The sequence below is a fragment of the Diceros bicornis genome, chromosome 35 (assembly GCF_020826845.1).
Source record: "Diceros bicornis minor isolate mBicDic1 chromosome 35, mDicBic1.mat.cur, whole genome shotgun sequence".
In the NCBI taxonomy this organism is placed as follows: Eukaryota; Metazoa; Chordata; class Mammalia; order Perissodactyla; family Rhinocerotidae; genus Diceros; species Diceros bicornis.
Genome location: NC_080774.1, coordinates 19,897,804 through 19,914,552, shown reverse-complemented (window position 1 = coordinate 19,914,552; position 16,749 = coordinate 19,897,804). Strand labels below are relative to the sequence as shown.

Below are 16,749 nucleotides of genomic sequence, written 5' to 3'. Positions count from 1 at the left end.
GGCTTGAAAATTCTGTGTGTATAGCCATAGATTCCCACTGATGGACTACTTCATAAGGCCCAGGTACACCACACAGACAGGTGTCTGGCTGTGGTAGGACACAGAGCATCCACTTATTTCTAACTGACCATAACTTATAATGTTATGACTTACAGCAAAACATAGAGGGGCAAATTTAATTTTGTGTGTGTGTGTGTGAGGAAGATCAGCCCTGAGATAACATCCACTGCCAATCCTCCTCTTTTTTTTTGCTGAGGAAGATTGGCCCTGGGCTAACATCTGTGCCCATCTTCCTCTACTTTATACGGGACACCACCACAGCGTGGCTTGATGAGCAGTGTGTAGGTCCATGCCTGGGATCCGAACCTGTGAACCCCAGGCCGCCGAAGCAGAGTGCGCAAACTTAACCACTACGCCACCAGGCCAGCCCCTCAAATTTGATATTTTTAGCCACCCCTCCAGGAGTTCTTTATAACAAATCCATTAACGAGACATTAATTTGCTTAATTATGGGATCAAATATTGAGAATACAGCAAGTGACAGGTTCTTTAAATGTTTAATTTTTATGACAAAGAATTTTCAAAATGCTTCATTCTACTTCTGTCACCACCCTCTACCATGACGGCATTTCACAAAACCTTTAAGCTGCAGTCCAGAGCAGACGGCCCACACAGGCCTTGAGCCCCTGAGGAAGTAGGACGACCTGAACAGGCTCCTAAGGGTAGGCGGCCGCCACGTCACTGATGGGTTCCAGGGCCACCGCACAGGGAACCGGCAGCCTGGAGACTGCAGAGGACACGCCCGAGGACTCAGAGGAGCTGGGCCTGGCCACTTTCTAGCTGCGTGACTCCTGGGAGGGGTCTACCCTTAATCTATAAAATAGGAGATTTTATTTACCAAACACTGGCTGTTTCTGAGAGTTACACGAAATAATAAACGTGCATGAAGAGACAAATTGATATTATTCACAGAACAACAGCATGTGACAGAGTAGATATCATAAATATCTTGACAAGTGACAACAATGAAGTAAAACAAACAAATTTAGTGAAATGTAACAAGTGACAAGCAAAGTGTATCATTTAGGATCAAAAAGTCCACTGTGCAAGCACAGAATAGGGAAGAACGTTCCATAAGTGACTCTGCTTACTAACACTCCCTCTGGGATAGGCAGTGTTCTGAACGCTTTATGATGTATTATTTAATTCTCACACAAGGTAGGTGCTTTCACTATTCCTATTTTACAGACTAGGATATAGAGGCCTCAGGAGGGCACAAACTCTGTCCATGCCAGAGAGTGTGGAAGCTGCCTCCGACCTAGCCGCGTGACGCCAGGACCCCCACTCAGGATCACTAGGCTGTCCTGTCTCAGCGTGACACCAGACTTCAGACACCTGGGTGCCAGGCATTGGGTTCACCCTATATGCGGTCCCAAAGCAGGAAGAGAGCAATGGGCACAAATTAGTGAAGGTATATTTCAGCCCCCAACTAATCAAAAACAGGCCAACTATTGGACCTGTCTGAAAACAGAAAGGGCTACTTGACAAAGCCGTCAGCGCCCAGTCCTGGGAAGGAACCAAGCCGAGGCTGAGTGCCCACCTGTAGGCGACGCTGGGGCAACAGGGGGAGGTGGGCACTGAATTAGGTGACCTCAATTACATCTTCTTACACTGACTCAGTGATTTATAAATGAAGCTTCACAGACTACCCTTCTTGCCCATTGTTCTAATATGGCTGTCACTTGGTTAAACTTGTAGGTCTGGGTCTATCAAATTATATTTTTCTATTCTCTTTTGCTTTCAAAAATATGTTCACTTAAACTGCTTCTATACTAAAAAAAAACTCCCCCCCCCACTGTTAAGAATTCCATCATTCATTTTCCAGGAGACCCTATACCCGGCTCACGGCACGGAATTGCCTCACATCAACCTCCCATAAGGCAAGCGACTCAGATGAGTGATGGAGCCCCGAGATCACGATCCGATCAGAATCCTCGGAGCAGGGCATGCTGCTCACCCGCGCCCGAGCTACCCATCTATGGAACCAACGCTTCCTGGAATGCTACATCACCCAAAACGGCATACGCTAAATCATAGGTGGGTCATTGTTTAGAAGAGAATGTCTCTCTTCCGTAAAGCAGAGAATTCTCTGCACTATGACTGGATGGAGGGGCTATACGCAATGCCCCTTCTTGGTCACTTCTGGGTCCCCAGTTCCTGGCCCACAGCCTGAATCATGGTGGGCTCGCAATGCCTGGTTACTGGTTAACTTCCCACTTAGCCCTAAGAGGTGCAGGTTTCAGCTTATTTTTCTCATTTACTATGCTTAACAAAATATAGTCTATTTTTTCTGAGGTAAATTACTTCAGGAGCGAGATCATGGGCTTCCATATACTTATGTAGGGATTTTCTTTGGACACAAGCATAAAATCCTAATATTCCCAGCAAAATATATGAGCATAAAAGCTTACATTTTTCCAGTGTCTGCTTTCCTGCAACCATATACTTCACCAAATCCTCCTCGTCCAATGATCCTATGTACGCTGAAATCATTCATGGTCAACTGTGATTTCAAAATACAAAACAGAAACATAAAATTGCATAAAAATTATGTTGTTGTTTTCACACAAAACATACACACTTATTAAAATAGCAATTCTGGTGTAGGGATCTGCCCTTTCCATGAGTGATTCCTCAGACTGAGAGATAAGATGCACAAGGTGGCAAGACTTTCTAGAACTTTCTTCTGGTCCACCCCCAAAATGCACACAACAGAGGCAAGTGGGAAGATGACAGAGCAGGAGTCAAGTTAGATTGCTTTTCCAATCTCATAAATCTTAGGTGACAAGACACATACCTTGAAGACAAGTGAGCATGAAATTTCTAGTTAAAATGAAAAGCAGCCTCAGCGACCTTGAAGCCAAAAGTTTGCGAACAGTCCAGCAATTCCAGGAACTGTCATGGCAGAAAATAAGTCTCCATCAAGGACTTCTGTGTTTTCATAATAGTGGGCCATATGATCAGCAAACCCAACAGATGCTGGCCATGTGAATTTTTTATCGATAACATCAGTGAATAGAGACGATTCATGCTTTTTGGCATGTGAGCATGAACAAGACTAAGTGTGAGTAAAGTATAAAAAGAGGCTTTATTCACAAGCATTTCCTTTTGCCAACAGTATCTCAGTAACGCCCAGCTTCCTAAGTAGTTTTAATAGCATTAGACGGTACAGGGGCAGATAGTGAGTCCTACGCTCATGCTAAGAGGCCAAGGTTCATGGTAATAGCAAATGCCTACTAGTTTACGTATCATGGCAAGTTAAGGGTCAGATTCTTGAAGGGTCCCCCAAACAACCCTTAAAACATCATGTCCGCGGTCAGGTAGGGCATTTGGCCCAAAGGCTTCACGTTTGATGCTCAGAGGACGCAGGGACATGAGGACACCAGGTGTGAAGGAGCATAAGCATAAGAAAGACCTATAGCAGATATATGAGACTTTTTTTAAAATGTGTCATTGCCTCTCGCTTCTAAATCCTGCCAGGAAATGAGATGGAAAGGGGAAGTTAAAAAAAAAAAAAAAAAAAAAGGAATCCCAACAGGACCGTTCAAGTAAAAACTCAAAAAAAAAGAAAAAATCCAGTTGATTATTTCTTTTTCCCAATTGCAAACTTATGGGAAGGGAGGACTTGAAAAAAAAGTAAGAGAGGCTGTACAAAGAAATGTGCATTCTAAAAGTGAAGTAGGGATTATGCCCTAGAATTACTGACATTGAAAGCTAAAAGAAGATGAAATGCTAAGAAAACACATGTTAGAAAGTAGTGTGCGTTTGAGGATTGCTTTTATCATTCTCAAAATAATAAAAAAACAAGATGAAACTTTGGTCTAATAAAAGATGTCATCATTTTTATTACATGCTTACATTTACTAATAAAAAGAAAAGAAACTTTGCCAGGATGGCAAAAGACAAGGGCATACGGGAATTACATTACGTAGAAGACTGGCATTTTTACTACTATTTCCGTTAAAGGGTCAATTACTGCCTAAAATATCCTTTCTTAATAACCACATTCTCATACGAATATGAATAAAGAGAATAAAAATTCCGATGTTTACAACTGGGTATGGGGGGATGAATTTTTCATACGTAAAGCTGTAAAAACGACATCTGTTTGGGCAGTGTATTGCCCTTGGGAGTTCGCTCCAGAATAAAGTATTTTCTCACGAAGTTAAGCCAGAGGAAGTTTTTCTTTAAAAAAAGAAAGAAAAAGATGATACTCACATGGATATTTAATTCTACATTTTTCCACTGACAAAATCTAGTGAACTTGTCACTAAAAGAGAACATACATAATTACTGAAAAGTTAACTATCAAATTAACTGGATTTAAAGAACAGTGTTATAAAATAAACTAGGATTGTACTACTTTGTTGCTTCTCAATAGAGCGTTTCTCAAACATTTTTTCACAAAATGAAAGACTTCATGTTTCTCCTTTAACTGCCATTACGCTGCGGTAACATCTTTATCAAGTCAGCACTGTCCAATAGGAGGATAACACAAGCAACGTGCATAATTTAATTTTAATAATATATTATATTTAACCCAACACATCAAAAAGTTATCATTTCAACAGATAATCAATATAAAATTATTAATGAGATATTCTACATCCTTGTTTTTATACTAAGTCTTTGAAATTCAATGTATCTTCTGCACTTATGGTCCATCTTAATTCAGACTAGTCATATTTCAAGTGCTCAATGGCTATATGTGGCTAGCGGCTACCACACTGGACAGTATAGCTCTAAATGACAAAAAATCGGGGCCGGCCCCGTGGCTTAGCGGTTAAGTGCGCGCGCTCCGCTGCTGGCGGCCCGGGTTCGGATCCCGGGCGCGCACCAACGCACCGCTTCTCCAGCCGTGCTGAGGCCGCGTCTCACATACAGCAACTAGAAGGATGTGCAGCTATGACATACAACTATCTACTGGGGCTTTGGGGGAAAAAAACAAAACTATGCCCTTGGACCAAATCTGGATGCCCTTGTTTCTATAAATAAAGTTTAAAAAAAAAAATAAATGACAAAAAAATCAATATTCATAAATAATTATAAGAGCAGCAAACCCTCAGACAGTGCTTCTCATGTGCCGCGCCCTGCTCATTTACTCCTCCCAACAACTCCACGACCACATACTAGGATGATCCCCATTTTACAGTGGAGGGGACCCAGGCTTGCTCAAGGCCACACAGTGAGAGGACAGGTGGATCCGAATTTGAACCCAGACTAAGCACTGCCTCTCCAAGATGCCAACAGTACAGGTGAGAAACGCTTAGACCAGAACCAGAAGGGGCACTACGTCACACTGCACTGACAGGACCCCACAATCACTCAACTGCTTGATGAGTATCTTCTCCATCCACGAAGAAAAAACATCTATCCCATCTCTATTTAATACAGACACCATTTTGATTACCTCTCTCATTAATGAGCAACATATCTATAAAGTGTTTGTGTTTTAAACATTTTCAAAAGAAATACGCTCTACATTGAATACTCCTTAAAAGCAAAGAACATTCTTTGTGATAGTTGGATTTCATCTAGCCCCAACATGATTCCTTATACAGACACAGTATTCAGGGTTCTCAGAATGAATGAATGAATGAATGAATGAAAAAGAAAGGAAGAAAGGGAGGGAGGAAAGGAGGAACGGAGGGAAAGAATTTTTATGAAGTGCCAGGTATAGGTATTATTGGCATTATAACAGAATGCCTAAGGCATCCAAATATCCCAGGTCCCTGGGGGTTTCATTTAATATGCCTTCTAAGGATCTATTAAAAATACTTCTGAGGCTAATAATCAAATTGAAAACCAAAAGCAGAAGAATTCTTTGTAATTACATAGCATCTTTTTTTCGATGAATCTAAAATGACTTTTAAAAGCATTGATCTTCCTAACATCTCTATGAGGTTGCTAAAATCAAATCATATTTTGAGAGTTTCTGAGAGTTATTTCAAACAGTTTTTTAAAGCATGGTGAGTGCAAACGACACAAGCACATTGGAGTGTGGTCTGCACTTATGAATCCACGACTGTTACTTTGAATCCACTTGGTGTGCTGGGCTAGCTCACGCTCTCTTTTCTCACGGATGCTGGAGCTCAGAGCTGGCTACAGCAGGTGGTGATCTGGCACATTTTACAAACTTGCAAAAACACACTCCCCCCAAAAAAGAACACCCTCACACAGACATTTTGCCCATTAAGTATGGGTTTACTGTAAGGATTTCTTCTTTAGGAAGTACAGATGGCCCCTGGGTTTCCAGACTCAGTCACGTGTCCACGGGGCTTCCTTGAGCCCTATGCCTAGGCAACACCTCGTCACTAGAAGGGGCGCCTCTTGATGGAAGAGGACCAGTGGCTGAGAACAGAATAGAGGCTGGGCAACAAAGGGCTCAGACAGCCAGAGCCCTGGCACACAACTAAGGAGCACCTCAGAGGGAAACTCAGAGGTTAGAGAGACAGAAATGACTGGGGTGCAGTGAGGGTGGGGTGGCGTAAGCATTTGTAACTCTGACCCCTGACTCCGGCTTTAGATTTTAAGCAGCTGAAGCTCACTGCCTGAAGGAGGCTCACAGGCCTCATCCAGAAGAGGGAAAATACCCCCTCCCGATTCAGCCCTGCCTGGAACTTAGCCTGGCGCCCTGCTCGACCTCAGGAGAAGGGGAGAGACGAGCCCCTGCACGGCTGAAGGCTTCCTCTTCATTATCAGACTGCAGTGCAGGGGTCCTGAGGATGCCCAAGGCCACACGCATCTATTTATGGAGTGCTCGTGCTTTTCAAAGCCAGGACTCCAAACTCTTGGTCTGATAAAGGATTTTTTATGCTAATTTGAGACTGTATTAACAAAAAAAGAACCCCAAAAGGTATAAAAATGAACAAATTGACCTTAAAAATAATTCACTGACATAAAGTGCTAACTGTCTCAGAAAATCCAGTGTGCGTGCAGCCCGCTTCACTTGCGTTTCCTGTGACAGTAACCGTGAAGGGCTGAGTCAGCGGGAGAAAATGACCACGCAGGTGCCTGCTGGCGAGAGAGAGGATGCCCGGCAAAGGGTTAGGTGACCTCTTCCCCAATCCTAATTGCCATCCCCATTTCTCCCCTCTCCCTCAAGGGTCATATAAAAGCTAAGTTGACCCAAGAGTTGGAAAAGGCCAGATTTCAGAACCAAGGGCGATGGAGTCGGCCCTGAGCCAGCGACCCATCCCCTCCGTTTGATTCCACTGTTTTTTGGCCAAGTTTCTGCTCCTCCTCACAAAAGTGGCGTCATTTGCATGAATATTAGTTTCCCAAAGTATTGACTCTACTCCAGGATAAAATTATCTCTTGAACTCTAGTAGAATCACAACACAACTTTTTTTATTAAATTACTTTAGTTCTGTGAATATGTGGAGGACAAAAACTGCAGCGAAGCAGCCTTTGTTCTTAAAGGGCAATTACGGGACAGCTGCAGGCGGCTCCAGCAAGGAGACACAGCCATCACGTCAACTGTCTAGAAATGAGCCGAGTTTACGGAGAAAAGTAAGTCAGTGTGAATGCAGATTCAGTTTTAGAAGGTCCCATTCCAAAGGGGTGTTATCACAGAGGACTCAAAATACTGAAGAATCAACTGAAGAATCAACATGCTGAAGAGCATATCAGCTGAACCCTTTTACAGGCATCATTGACAATTTTCAGAATTTTCTATCACAGACATGCTCTAAAGTTTGAGTAACCCAAAGGGACTTATTTATTAAATATATTAACGATGCATATGACCACAGACATTTGCCTATATCCTCAAGTTCTCTTACACAAAAAATCAAGTGCAGGCTTGTCCCACTCTGGGGGATATGATTTCAAAGTCCAAATGAATTAAGTAAATCATAGAGTTGTGTTTGTATTAGCAAAGGTATTTCAATAAGATAGTTTAGTATTAAGGTGCCCTAGTCTGTTTAAATTTTAGAGCATTTTGAAGCTAAAGAACTACAAGTCAAAAAGAGGTTAAGCTATGCAAATCACAGATTTTTTTTTTTATATAATTTTATTTATTTATTTTTGTTCCCCCAAAGCCCCAGTAGATAGTTGTACGTCATAGCTGCACATCCTTCTAGTTGCCTGCAAATCACAGATTATAATGTAAGGTATTGAGGAAACAGTCTAACACAAAACCTGGCACATAGGACACGGTTAATAAATACTGGTTGAATGAATAAACACACATTTTAAGGACAGCACTTACTGAGTAAAATGAAGTATACCTACACCAAGATTTTATATATATACTAATATAATATGTCAAATTTATCTCAATAAAAAAGGATTTTATATATATACATAAAGTTTCATACCTTTCCATAAATTTTTGAAAAATGTTGCCTCGAAGACTGTCACAAATTTCTTCTATGTATGGCTGGAAAGGATGGAAAAGAAATTCCACACTGCATAAATAGGAACATATTAAAGTAAAAACACAAAGCGGTGAGACTGGGACTACCTAGGGCTCCCAGTTAACGTGCTCCCACAGCATCTTGTACTTGCCCAAATTCTTGGCCCTTATCCAGTGTTCACTAATGGATTCATCATCATGATTATATAACCATTATCTACACCACTCGATGGCATGTTCCATGAAGGCGAGGACAGGTCTATCCTGCTTGCCACTGCATGCCTACCCCCTAGCACGGCTCTTGGCAAGTCACAGATGCTTCTTAAATGACCAGAGTTAGCTTCATGGGCGTGAGATCTGTGCAGAAGAGCCCAGGGCTTGGTTTAGTGCCCTGCTGATGCCATCTTGAAATTGTTAGTAAATTCCGAACAAGGAGCCCACATTTTCATTTTGTACTTGGCCCTGTAAGTTATGTGGCACATCCTTGTAAATTACCATTAATTAACTGTGATTATTATAAATTATCAGCATTAATATTGAGTTTTAAAGACTAAAACTCTTTAGTTACTTATTGATTTTCTACTTCTTGGAATCACAGAGCTAATGGTAACATGGGGGAGAGTTAATCCCACTCCTCATTTGGCACATGAGGAGGCTGTGGCGCGGCAGGCAAGTGCTTTCCCAGGGTCTCTGAGCAAGTTCATGGCTAACCCAGGATGGAGGCAAGGGCTCCTGGCTCACTCGTGCAGTGCTCATCCCCCCATGGAGAACAATGTCCTTCAGTTTCATGCCGCTTTACACATGACTGAATAAACGGCATCAACTTTTCTTTTCCATGTGATGAACTTTAAATCAGGAACTACAAAAATATCAAATGCCAACATTTCACAGTTCAGCCTAGAGTCAGTTTGATAGTTTTGGAAAATATCTTCCTACCCAACACTCGAATGACTCAAATTTAATGTTTTCTGTGTCTTCACAGATCATTCTGAAAATTCGCAAAAAGGAAGGACCAGACCGTGGAACTGTCCAAAGCAAGTGACAAGACCAGGAAGTCTGCAGAAACCACTGTCACCAACACGGGCTGACAACCGCAGCTCTCCCGGGGCCTCACTTCCTGCGGCAGAAAGGAGACTCAGGGCTAAGCCAGCCTCCGCCGCCTTGCAGGGCTGTCTCTGTCCCGGGCAGGGCGCTGGGACTGGTCACTCAAACCAAATGGTTCCCTCCTTGGTAAAAGTGGAAGCTGAACTCTCTCTCTGAAGCTCTTTCCAGCTCTGAAACCCTACGATTCCATGACAACATACGATCTCTCTCTTAGCCGAGCCCTCTAGATGCGAAAGACTGAGGGCCGCAAGTCTCAGAGGTTCAAAAGACATCAAAAGACAAAACCAGTCAAGAGTTCAAAGTTCTACAAAGAGGCTAAATTTGTACATCACCAATTTTCTATTTACAAAAGCTATGATGTTAATTAGTATTTTTCTTTCATATTTTATCAAACATCCCATACTTTCTGCTAACAAAATAAAAGACAAAGGTCACTAGAAATTGTTAAGACTGCACATAATACACCATATTGCCACTTTTCACCAAAAAGAACCACAAAATATCTCAAGTAAACAGCGCAAAGCCTGAGTTCAACAATGGGCTCATGAACAAACTGCTTCCCCTCGCTGATTCTCCGTCCCCCATCTGTAAAATAGGATCGCATATCTAATTTGCAAGGCTACATGAGAATTAACAAGATTAAGAGTGGTGAGAGCCGAGCCCAAGGCCTGGCACATCGTAGGCACCCAGGACCCCTCCCAACCCTTGCCACCAAATGTTGCCTACGTCGTTACTTATTTCTAACATCAATTTTGCAAACAAAAGAATTTAATAAAAAGGATTTTGCATCTCCTTTCAGAGCACTTTTGTTTCACTACCTTCTTCTCCTTGATAAGAAATTTCAACTCAGGCATCACACTTCCTGATTTCAAAATAGATTTTAAAGCTATAGTAATCAAAACAGTAACTGACAGAAAGACAGACATGATAGACCAATGAAACAACAGTCTAGAAATAAATCCACATATACGGTCAACTGATCTTCCACAAGAGGACAAGAACATACAATGGGGAAAGGACAGTCTCTCAACAAACGGTGTTAGGAAAGCTAGATACCCACATACAGAATGAAATGGGACTCTTATCTCACACCATATACAAAAATCAACTCAAGATGAATTAGAGACTTAAACATACAACTACTAGAAGAAAAGATAGGGGAAAAAGCTCCTTGACATTGGGCTAGGCAATGATTTTTTTTGATATGACACTAAAAGCTCAGGCAAAAATAGACAAGTAGGATTGCATCAAACTAAACATCTTTTGCACAGCAAAGGAAACAATCAATAGAGTGAACAAGCAACCTACAGAATGGGAGAAAATATTTGCAAACCGTATATCTGATAAGGGGTTAATACCCAAAACATAAAAGGAACTCAACTCAATAGCAAAAACCAAACAACCTGGTTAAAAAACGGGCTAAGGACCTGAATAGACAATTTTCAAAAGAAGACATATAGATGGCCAATACATACATGAAAAGTGCTCAACATCACCAATCATTGGGGAAATGCAAATCAAAACCACAAGGAGCTATCATCTCACACCTGCTAGGATGGTTATTATCAGAAAGATAAGAGCTAACAAACGTTGGTGAGGATGTGGAGAAAAGGGAACCCTTGTGCACTGTTGATGGGAATGTAAACTGGTGCAGCCACTATGGAAAACAGTATAGAGGTTCCTCAAAATATTAAAAATAGAACTAACGTATGATTCAGCAATCCCACTTCTGGGTAGATAGCCAAAGGAAATGAAATCAGTATCTAGGAGAGATAACTGCACTCTCACATTCATTGCAGTATTATTCACAATAGCCAAGACATGGAAACAACCTAAGTGTCTGTCAATGGATGAATGGAAAAAGAAAATGTGGGATGGATATATATATTACATATTCAACCTTTAAAAAGAAGGAAATCCTGCCATTCGTGACAACATGGATGAATGAATCTGGAGGACATTATGCTAAGTGAAACAAGCCAGATGCAAAAAGACGAATACTGTATGATCTCACTTATATATGGAATCTAAAAAAGTTGAACTCATAAAAGCAGAGAATAGAATGGTGGTTGCCAGGGGCTGGGGGGTGGGGGAAATGGGGAGATGTTGGTCAAAGAATACAAACTTCCAGGCAAAGGAAACCAGGATCAAAATGAAAAGACAACCCACCAATCGGGAGAAAATATTTGCAAATCATATATCCAACAAGGGGTTAGTCTCCATAATATACAGAACCCACACAAATGAACAACAAAAAAACAAATAACCCAATCAAAAAATGGGCAGAGTATATGAACAGACATTTTTCCAAGGAATATACACAGATGGCCAACAGGCATATGAAAAGATGTTCAACGTCACTAATCATCAGGGAAATGCAAATCAAAACTACACTAAGATATCACCTTACACCTGTTAGAATGGCTATAATCACCAAGACAAAAAATAACAAATGTCGGAGAGGTTGTGGAGAAAAGGGAACACTCATTCACTGCTGGTGGGAATGCAAACTGGTGCAGCATCTATGGGAAACAGTATGGAGATTCCTCAAAAAATTAAAAATAGAAATACCTTATGATCCAGCTATCCCACTTCTGGGTATTTAGCCAAAGAACTTGCAATCAACAATCCAATGAGGCTTATGCACCCCTATGTTCACTGCAGCATTATTTACTATAGCCCAGAAGTGGAAGCAACCCAAGTGTCCCTCGACTGATGATTGGATAAAGAAGATGTGGTATGTATATATATATATATACACACGGTGGAATACTACTCAGCCATAAAAGAGACAAAATCGTCCCATTTGCAACAACATGGATGGACCTGGAGGGTATGTTAAGTGAAATAAGCCAGACAGAGAAAGACAAACACTGTATGACCTCTCTCATATGTGGAATATAAACTAACACATGGACAGAGAAAACAGGTTGGGGGATGGGCACAAGGGGGGAAGGGGTGCATTTATACAGTGACTGACAAATAATAAAGTACAACGGAATCTCACAATGTTATAAACTATTATGACATCAATAAAAAAAAAAAAAGAATACAAACTTCCAGTTATGCAGAATGAATAAATTCTGGGGATCTCATGTTTAGCATGGTGACTATAGCTAATGACACTGTATTGTATACTTGAAATTTGTTTGCTAAGAGAATAAATCTTAAGTGTTCTTACCACACACACAAAAAAGTAATCATGTAAGGTGATGGATATGTTAATTAGCTTGATTGTGGTAACCATTTCACAATGTACACATATATCAAAACACCACACTGCGAAAACACTACCTTGAAAAGATATCTGCATCACCATGTTCACTGCAGCATTATGTACAACAGCCAAGACATGGAAACAACCTAAGTGTCCATCAACGGATGAATGGATAAAGAACATGTGGTATTTATTTATACAATGGAATATTATTCAGCCACAAAAAAGAATGAAATCTTGCCATTTGTGACAACATGGACGGACCTTGAGGGGATTATGCTAAGTGAAATAAGTCAGAGAAAGACGAATACCGTATGATCTCATTTACACGTGGAATCTAAAAAAAAAAAACACAAGCTCATAGAGAACAGATTGGTGGTTATCAGAGGTGGGGGGTGGGTGAAATGAGTGAAGAGAGTCAAAAGGTACAAACTTCCAGTTATAAAATAAATAAGTCCTGGGGATGTCACGTACAGCAAGATGAATATAGTTAATAATACTGGATTGCATATTTGAAAGTTACTAAGAGAGTAGATCTTAAAAGTTCTCACCATATGAAAAAAATTCTGTAACTATGTATGGTGATGGATGTTAACTAGACTTATTACAGTGATTGTTTTGCAATATATACAAATAGTGAATCATTATTATACATCTGAAACTAATATAATGTTGTAGATCAATGATACCTCAATAAATAAATATTTTAAAAAATAAAACAACATCACACTGTATATCTTAAATTATATACAATATTTGTCAATTATACTTCAATAAAGCTGGGGAAAAAAGAAATTTCAACTCAAAGAACTTCAACGCACTTTATGGTTAATGTACCTCTATAAACAGAACAACCAAAGGTATAACTATTTATACTCTAATCACAATGCAGTGATGGTACACGTTACACTGAATGGCACTAATACACTCCTTATTTTAATCCACTTAATAATGACTATTTCTTTCACCTAATAAGAGTGCCACCCGTTCTATATCTATTTTACCAAAACATTATTTTCATTTAATTTTTTATGAACAAATCACTAAAGTGTTTTTAAAAGATATACTGAAGAAGTAGCTTCTAAATGAATGTTCCTTGAAGGCATGAATCTTGAAAAGAATCTTGGTGGTCTTGTATCTCACCTGGAATGCTTTTTTTTTAATGTTACTTATGCTACAGGAAAAGTTAAAATCTGAGTTGTGAAATCCATACACTGTGAGGATAATTTAGCAATGTTCAATGTAACGGACTGTAAGACTGTCAATGAACCATGTCAGAGTCAGCTGGAAATTGAAATTCTGATGCTAAAATATCATGGAGACAACCAAAAGCCGATATTCACATCGTACTTTTTGAATGTAAAATATCTGATAATAGCTAACATTTATGGAGCACTGCGACAGGCAGGCTCAGTTCAAAGCAACTCACGTGCACCTGTCTCACGGAATCCTCAAGACCCCCGTCTCTGAGGGAGAGTCCATGTCATCTCCACTTTACAGATGAGAAAACTGAAGTCAGGAGAAGTGCAGTAGCTTGCCCAGGGACTCCCAGCCATGGCCCTGGGATTTAAACCCAGGTCAATGGATTTCAGAGCCCAAGCTCACAACCAACTAGACTACATAGACAGGTCCTACATTTTAAGAAAAGTCCTAATTATCTAATTATTTTCATTAATTAATAGTCTAATTATTTTGGCAGAAAGGTAACACCCAATTTGTTACTGCATCCAAATGTTCCAAGAGCCAAATTAGTATTTTCTTTATAGAATAGATTCATTTTGCAAAAATAAATAAATCCTGTCATAAGACACCAAAGCAAAAATCAACTTACTTCTCTGTAACTGACTGAATAATCCAAGAAAAGGATAAATTAATTATTTCCATTTATGAAAATCATTACATCACTTAATGGCATTCTTTCATATTTCTTATACATCACAGAGACATAAAAAGTACATTATCCATTTGAAAATTTGACCATGTCCTTGCAAGCCAGTGCCACCTCGATAGAAAACACACAGGATAGAAAAGGCTTTGGGGAGGAGAAACCATCACATCTAAAGGGCAGCAAATACATAGGCCCATCAGCTGTGGATTTAGTTTTCCAAGTCTTGTCATTTAAATCTACATGACTGTGTTGTGTTTAAGATATGCGGAGCCGAGGCAAAATCCAATTCCCCAGTGATGACCCCAAGGTCGTTCAAACATTCACTCCTGATGCCTGAAAATGGATCTACTTCATCTGTGGGATAATCCTCGCAAGGATTGACACTTCTAGCACCACAAAATAAATCTTGCAAAGTCCCTGCTCATCACAGGCGCCTGGAATGTCAAATGGGAAAAGGCTTTTTACTCCAGTGTCTTGTCTTGATAATTTATAGAAAATACCAGAAAGTTCTAGTGACTTTTTTCAGGAAAGCCTTTACGAAGGATGTTGGTATAAGAACATTTCTCATTTCAATGAGAAGACGAGCAATACTAAACTTCAGTTGTTCCAGATAAACCTCCAGATAAGCATACAGTTTTATATATCAATTCCTCTAGTACATTCACACACGCACAGAGAATGTCACCAAGTCCAACGGTTAAGCAAATTAGAAATATGTATTTGGACATAATTTTATCCTACCTGGAAAAGAGTTGATGTCACTTGCTTCTTGGATAGATGACTTTGTACATGTTCTACAGCTTGTTTTGAGAATGGCTTTTAAAAATCAAAAACAATATTTTTTTCCACAAATATAAAACATAACAAACCTCTGCATGTTATACAATATCACAACATATAATTTAACACAACAATGACTGAACAGTAACCTATGGTAATTACATTAACATGCATTCTTAAAAAATCTGTTGGGTATTTGTGGGCAATCCAAACAGGATGCTTGTTCCTCCGAGCTTCCAGAGTTCTTAGAAACCATGTGGAGAAGGAAGATAATCGTGAGGGTGTCTGACTGACATATCTAGCTCAACATGAGCTCAAGATTAGGGTTATAAAAAAGTGTAAAGAATCTTATCACCTTATTAAATGCATACATCCCTCAATTAGCTGATAATAGGGTCCTAAAAATGTAAAATTTCTACTATATAATTGAAAATGAAAATATACTTAAGAATTAAATGCCGGGATGACAAAGCTAAGCCAAGGTGGTAAAAGGCTCTGGGGTAAGGGAAGCCTTGCTGTGTCCACAGCAGAGGGGAATTGGGTCTAAAAGAATGGAATAGACACTGACGAGAATTACACACTCTAGCCTCCCCTAAAACTTCAAATTATGTCTTCTTCAATAATGCACAAGAAGAAGAAAAGCTTAAAAAGCATATCCTACTGCTAGAAACCCTCCAAATTGCTGAGCTCCATGAAAACTAAGCTTACAGAGGCTTTCCCAATGAACATTTGGCATTTTCCAAGGTTCAACCATTCTCCAGCAAGGTAGCAAGGCAGAGAGCAGGAATGATTAGCTCTAGCTCTGAAATTCTTTCTACTACAAGGCAGATGAGAACCATAAGCAATGTATGCTACAAGAGGTGTCATCTTTAGCCACAGCTATTCAAAAGTCAGTGGGAATTGTAAACAGCACAATAAATACAGAAGCACTAACATATGTCATTATCATCACCAGCGTTATCCAATCAAACTTTCTGGGGTGATGGAAATGCTGTGGATCTGTGCTGTCTGATACAGGCGCCACTGGCCACAAGTGGATGTTGAGCACCTGAAATGTGGCTCATGAGGAAGTCAGGAATTAAATTTTTATTCCATTTGATTTTAATTAATTTAAATTTAAATAACCACATGTGGCTAGTGGTTACTGAATCGGACTCAGCAGGCCAGGACTATTAGGACACTCCTTTGGAAAACAGTCTTAGTGTAGAGAGATTCCATGGTAAATTTTCATTATTCATTATCCCACTCACTCTTGGTAGAAGACTTTCCTGGGAAGCTGGTTTATCCTAACGGCCAAATTGGAGTGTATACCTGATTTACAACGGGAAAAAAATGATCTCA

General features: G+C 40.0%; 1 protein-coding gene across 4 annotated transcripts in view; it reads right to left on the bottom strand.

The window, feature by feature from the left end:
• The window catches only part of GRK3 (G protein-coupled receptor kinase 3), a 118,800-nt gene that overhangs the window by 40,892 nt on the left and 61,159 nt on the right, over positions 1-16,749 (bottom strand). For all 4 annotated transcript variants that reach the window (XM_058531665.1, XM_058531666.1, XM_058531668.1 and 1 more), the window contains 4 exons: positions 15,370-15,444; positions 8,382-8,443; positions 4,279-4,330; positions 2,472-2,563 (listed from right to left, as the gene is read on the bottom strand). In XM_058531665.1, the coding sequence (XP_058387648.1) occupies positions 2,472-2,563; positions 4,279-4,330; positions 8,382-8,443; positions 15,370-15,444 (281 nt within the window). The remainder of the gene's footprint in view (positions 1-2,471; positions 2,564-4,278; positions 4,331-8,381; positions 8,444-15,369; positions 15,445-16,749) is intronic.